At 29.1% G+C, this 7,134-nt stretch overlaps 1 protein-coding gene across 1 annotated transcript; it reads right to left on the minus strand.

The window, feature by feature from the left end:
- Positions 1 to 8: 8 nt before the first annotated feature.
- Positions 9 to 4,774, minus strand: LOC111622949 (protein salvador homolog 1-like). Its single transcript, XM_023365422.1, has 4 exons — positions 4,752 to 4,774; positions 3,924 to 4,120; positions 2,969 to 3,030; positions 9 to 2,895 (listed from the first exon to the last, which is right to left on the minus strand). Exons 1-4 carry the CDS (start codon positions 4,772 to 4,774, stop codon positions 2,743 to 2,745), a joined length of 435 nt encoding a protein of 144 aa, XP_023221190.1. The 3' UTR covers positions 9 to 2,742.
- Between the last annotated feature and the right edge of the window lie 2,360 nt (positions 4,775 to 7,134).

Here is a 7,134-nt window from a genome sequence, read left to right on the forward strand (position 1 = left end):
CTACATATTTATCTCTCCACTCATTGATGATAAAAAGCATTATAAGCATCGAGTGACATAGAAAAGTTTTGCCTATAAAACTACCAAATTATTACAGTTTAAATTCTAAAATATGGCACCAATATGTATATACATATAAAAAACTTCTACCAGAATCGTAAATCCTGTAACAAAGCATCTTAGGAGTCGGTGCCAAAATCGAGAGAACCTTTTACTACGTCTTGATTATATTGCTATTTTCATTACCAAAATAGGTATGCATATTTTTGAATGTTAGATTAAATTTCAATACTTTGAAAATTATATACACAATTATCATTTTGACAAATACAATAGTTAAAAACAGGAATAAAATTTAAATGAAGAGTGCATTGATTTTGTACTGTATATATTGAATTTGATGCATAAGTAAGAATGTATTTTCATAAACTTGTAAACATTAGATACTTAAAATTTCTTTGTCATCTTTGCATATATTTTATTACATAACTTTGCAGTTGAAATACTGGATTTATTTTGCAGTGCAGTTATAATATAAAAACTAGATTGCATTCTATAAAAGAATATAAAGGAAAAGAAAAAAATTACCTAACAATAAGACTTTTGTTACAATTGATGTAACAGTCAAAAGCAAATCATAATATTGACTTTGGATTTGGTTGCATCAGTCATTTTAGTTAATTTAATAAAATTTTTCAAAAGGCACATATGTAACTTTCACAGTTCTATCACACTATTTTTGGTAATAAGTAATTGAGTTCTGCAGAATAACATTCAGTTTATAATAAAATTTAATTTTTTTTGTATTCTATATATTGAAGACAGGTCATAATAATTCAGTACAATAGTAAATAAATACTAACTACTCAAATTTTGATCTGTAGACACACAGCTCAAAAGCACTCTGCACATTTGTCAATAAAAGTAAATGCCTAATTGGCAATTTGAATCTTAAAGTCTTACTGAAAATTTCAAATAATTATGCTACTGAAAAAACAATCTCAGATATGCTTTGTGATACTATAATATTTTTTTCTATCACCATTACTAATCTAAGTGCAGATTTATGATATAACAATTTAGCAAATATTGAAGACTAATAAGAAAAACACTTTTGTTTCCAAAAGGTGCACACGAGATACTTCAAAAATATTAATGATGGCTTTAGTTATTTACATTTTCAGAATATTAATTGATCTAGATCATATGTTTTGGAAAGATGCCAAAGATAAATAGGTTCCATATAATACTTACATATCAATGAATTGTCAACTGGAATAACTTTGACACAACGTTTTATCAATTTAAATAAGTATCTTATCACAACTGACAATATATATATAGTACAGAGGATAAATTCTCTGCAATAAAAATAGCACAAAGCTAAAATCCAATTAAAAAATATTTCCCATACTACTTGCAGTTTTTTCTGTCAGTAAATGTGTTAAAGTTTAATTTATAATCAATTGCATCTTTCAGGATCATCTGCTTGAAGAAAAAATATCCAGCTAATAGTAAATTTTTTTTAACTTCAGTAATAAATATATTTAAAATTCCACTAGAAACAAAAATTTTTACGACAGTTATTATATGCAATAAACTTTCGTTGATTTGAAGTTTAATAATTGAAAATGCAACTTTTCAAATTATCTAACTTGTGTGGCATATTATTAATATCTGTGGAAAACAAGTTGTACTAAACATTGCAAATAAATTTCACAATAAATTACAATTAAATTCAACACCAGAGTTTGAAGATAAGCAATAAATCTTCAAGTATTTAAAATAAAATGAATGGTAATTGGTTGAGCAAGGGTTTAGAATACAAACAAACATTTTAATAAACCTTCCTAAACAAATCTTATTGCATATCTTTTTTAAAATCTGTAATGGAATTTTCACAGAATGTTAACTTTCATTGTTCTAAAGCACTAACATCATTTTACAATATTTTCACTCTGAATAAACATCCTGTTTATGTTTAAATTTTGTGATTCAATATGTTTTTTTCTTCTCTTCATAAAAAGTTATATTGCTTTCTAAGTTTATGTTCTTTGAAACTTAGATTAATGAGTTAATATGAATTTTTAAATGAATGGCATTTCTTCTCTAAAGATCATTCTAACATATCCATTATCATCCGGAAATATTTTGAGACAAGTTAACAATTTTTCTAATTAAATTTCACTTGAATGCAAGTAAAATTTTTGGAAAAACATGAAAAAACATCACTTTTCATCAAAATACTAAGGCACATTTATAGCAATATAATATAAACAACCCACAAGAAAATACACAAGTTTTGTCACAGATACTAAAATTAATCATCATGAAAGCAGAAATTTAGTTTTTTGGTAGAATTCCTATTTTGGACTTTGATTTACAACTTAAAATTCTGGTATAGCAATTCTCTGCAAGTTTTTAAAACTAAAAATAAAACCTACTTCTAACACTTTTATGTCATTTAGAATGGAAATAACAACAAAATTAGATGGAATCAATTATTAGAGATGCTAAACAATTTAACTGATTGTTGCTTCAAAAAACAATGTAAATAATAGTGATAAATTCTTTATCAATAAAATGCTCTCTTTTTTTCATTCTAAGACTTCTAAATATTTTTAGATGTCATCAACATTTAAAAGTTTATGCCATTAAAATCATTAAAGCGGCTAAATCTTAATTCCTTCTAAAACTAAACATAAAATATTTGCTACATAATAAAATAAAACCTAAGAAAAGCTACTGATGTTCAATAAGTCTTCTTTCCATCTCGCGAAGTAACGCCAGACGATATGCTTCGTATTTCATGACTATACCTTCTAATTCTTGTCGATGCAATCTATTTAACATTCCCTGAAAGCAGTCTAATTCGGGTAGACGAAATAATTGCCACTAAAAAAGAAAATTGGTTCAAATGTTTTAGTTATGTGGCAAAACAGCAGAATGAATAACGAGGAAAAAATACCTTTAACTTATAATCAAGTTCTGGCGGTGCTCTCGAATATACATAAAGCCAATGAGGAATTTCTGAAAGGAAATTTAAATCATATTTATTTCTTTGTCATATCAAAGTTGTTATTAAATTTAATTATTTACTGTATTTACTCAAAATAATCCATGCACCCCCCTTTTAAGATATTGCTTTAAAAAAAGGAAAAAGCTTGACCAATTTATTACATATTTAACAAATTTTACTAATTTATAATTCTAACCCAATAGCAACCTTCCTTCTCACTGTTTTGTTGCATTCCATATGGCAGCAGTCTGTTTACAAGTTCAAGTGGTATTAAAAGATAAATGATTTTTTTCCCTTGGTATTTTTATCTGTATTAGATATACAAACAATTTATATGCAATATAGTATTTTATAATGAATTAACTTACTAATTAAAATGAAAGTAATTTACATAGTTTAATCTGAAGATGAAAAACTGCCAATAAACAAATAACTTATCCTTTATACCTAAATATCTTAATTTATTTACTGTCAGTTTCAGTTATATATTTAACTTACTTTATTTACACTCATTTTCATAAAATTACTTGCACAAAAACATTTAATAATATTGTTTGTAACTATTGACTATAGATGGTAATCATACTGAGCTGTCATCAACAGTTGATAATTGAAATTTATCACTAGCAAAATAAGAAAAATGCTTAGTAACTGGAAGCACTCGATTTCACAGGTTGCATTGCCAAATTTGTTTCAAATAAACCATGCACCCTTACTTTGTCATGATGTTTTGGAAAAAGAGTGCAGATTATTCAAGTAAATATTACCATATTTAGATTAGAAATAACTAAGTAAAAGAGTATATGCTAATATTAAAATTTAAATCTAATTTAGCATTTAATTTTAACCTAGAAAAATTTTGTACATTATTAAACGAAAAAATTGGCTTAAAAATTTTTCAAACCTTCTGTTAAATATGGATTTGCAGGAACTAAAACATTATGCTGATGGAAATCGGTATGTCTCGGAGGAGGCTGCCTCGTTTGAGCAATGGACAGTGTCGGTTGGATTCCGCAGTTTTGTTGACCGTACTGAGTGGCACACGGATGCTCATACTGAACAATTTTTGTGATTATAATAAAATTTAATTTTTTTTGTATTCTATATATTGAAGACAGGTCATAATAATTCAGTACAATAGTAAATAAATACTAACTACTCAAATTTTGATCNGCACTAGTTCTTTGTTTCATATAACACGAATTCGTGTAACACGGCAATTTTTTGGAACGTAACTCCCGTGTTATACGGGTGTTACCTGTATATACCTAATTCCCCCAACAGTACCTCAATGCCCCTAACCATTTTTTGCTGTGTGAGAAAGGCTTGGAAATATTCTTAGAAAAACTTTTCTATGATACTCACACTTACCATTATTCTCCACATCTGGAACCATTAACAGAAAAAAGGGAAAGGTTGTCAGTGACCCCCAACCCTTCCCTATGGTTACTGTTCAGTCCCATGCAGTACTCCAGCACCCCCTGCCACTCATTTGTTTTCACCCCCCTCTTACATTTACTCATTGCCCACTTTGGGAACCACTGATCTAGGATAGTATATAAATGGAATCTCAAGTTTTATAGATGGTTTAAATTTAAGGGATAAGGACAATATCCCAAGTGAACATGGAACAGGTTTTATAATAAGATTCAATTTCATTTTAAAATTAAACAGGCACTAGTGAAACATTTTTATTAAAATATTGATTAGGGATCAGTAATTTCAGTCTTACTTCAAGTTTTGATACTCGCCCATTACAATTTTAAATCTTTCAAAATTCTCAATATTTCAAACCTCCAAAAAATTTCTAGAACAGATCTTGTGGGAGATGAAAAAAACATCAAAAAACCACTCCCAACCTCACAAAAGAAGAAAAAACTCCAAATTTTAAATCTCCCAATTTCAAAAACATAAAGTATTGTAACCCCAAAATCAGTAATATTTTAAGGACACAGTAATATTAAACCACACAGTATCTTCGGCAAGATCATCGACGTAAATAAAGTGCAAAGTAAGATCAGAGATGAGAGCCCCACTGTGGAGTGCTTGATTAAAGCAAGTGTGCTAAAACATGATCGACAAGGGCATTAAAACTCATCTTCGCATTGAAATGCACCCGAAGGTCTCTCACAACCGACACACATTCAATAGCCACTCCGGATAATGTATAAATATTAAGCACTGGCCGTCTCCTACATGTGAATGACATAACTTTTGTTTTTCGCAGATTCAAAATTAATCCATGAGAGACAAGCCAAGAATGCATCCTATCAAACATCTTCCTGCAACAGGTCATCCGTCACGACTGGAATCGATACATCTAGATAATTTTATGTCATCAGCATGCATAAGAACATTTGAACCGGTTACCAAGGAAGATAAAGCCATCATTAAAAAGAGCAAACAACAACGGACCAAGTATCATCCCCTGCCTAACCCCCGACACAGGTAGATAGAATGTGGTCAGATAGAATGTTGGGAGACTTTCACTGTATAATGTCTGCCCATTAAATAGGAGCAAAAAGGATAAAGCTTTTAAAATAATAGTGAGGTTTACAGAATTTGTGGGAAGTAGAAAGCCACTAATATTTTTCATCTTGAAATACCGGTAGCAATTAGGAGATAAGTCTCTCCTTTTATTTTTTTCTGATTTTTTATGCAAATATGTCTTGATTTTTAATGGTTTTTGTGATTTTATTGCATTCCCACGGAAGGACTGGCCAGAAATGCTAGCATGTTTTTGTGATGGTAGATTAGCCTCCAGTTTTCATAGAATTTTTTAGCATTTTTAGGGTATAAATGTTGTGGGAGATGTTTTTTGTAGTTTTTTTGTGATTTTTGTTTTGTTTTTAATGGGCATGTGTTTCAAATTTGATGGTTTTTATTGTTTTTGAAACCTCCCACAAAGTTTTGTCCTAGAAATTTTTAAAATTTTTTGTTCCTTAAAATGTTGCCGATTTTGGGGTTACATGCTTTATTTTGTTTTCCAAGTTGGGAGATTTAAAATTTGGAATTGTTTTTCTTCGTTTTGTGAGGTTGGGAGTGATTTTTTTTTTTTATGATTTTGTTATCTCCCACCAGATCTGTCCTAGAAATTTATTGGAGTTTTGAAATATTGAGAATTTTGGGAGATTTCAAAAAGTCCTAAATTTTGAGAATTTTTGCTTGTTTTTTTGTTTTTTGGTCATCTCCAAGATATGTCACAGAAGTAACATTTTACATAATACTCTCTTAAGTTTAGTAAGGCTTATCATAATTTTCATTACAGATTAAACTAAAAAGTTTAAGCTAATCAATACAATTTATTTAAATATTTACATGAATTTATCTCTATGTTGATATTCAATATTTGTTTAAACTCTTACTTGAATTGGATAGATCCGAGATGAAATTTCAACAACCTTTCAATTTTTCCATTTTCAAATATTGTTTTTTTAATTCTATTATTTATGTTCTGCATTTAAAGCTTTAAAACAGATATTCAAGCTTGAAGTACTTTGAGTTTTTAACTACACTTTAAAGCAACGTGCACAAACGAACAAATTGTCCAAGTACCTTTTCTGAGCATGCTTGGTAACCTACCAATGTATTGGGAACACTTGCTTACCAACAGGTCCTAGCAGACAATTGTCAAAAGTGATTTTGTTCTTTATGTAGAGCATTAAATTTTGTTGCACAAATCATCAAAGTGCCTCATTTGAAAGGCACTTTACTGATTTAAATTTTGAGCACCAATGTATTTTATCATCTAGATCAGTGGTTCCCAACCTTTTTTCATTAGCGTACCCCGTGACATGTCATATCTCTAGATTGTACCCCTTGACGTGTCATATCTCTAGATTGTACCCCTCATTTAAGAAATTTAGTGAGTAATCGTATTGTTAATTTTACATATTGTAACTTTAAATTAAAGAAAAAAAAACTAAAAGAAAAAATGTATAATAAAGTTGTGATTGTTGCAAGGAACATTTTTTATCTAATAATTTTTTAATACTATTAGTTTGTGATACATAATATATTATTTTTTCTGCCATAATAACTAACTTTTTTCTGTACCCCTAAACAACCTATCGCGTACCCCTAGGGGTACGCGTACCACAGGTTGGGAATCGCTG

Source organism: Centruroides sculpturatus, unplaced genomic scaffold (assembly GCF_000671375.1).
Source record: "Centruroides sculpturatus isolate CEXI.00-Female unplaced genomic scaffold, Cexi_2.0 scaffold282, whole genome shotgun sequence".
NCBI classification, from domain to species: Eukaryota; Metazoa; Arthropoda; class Arachnida; order Scorpiones; family Buthidae; genus Centruroides; species Centruroides sculpturatus.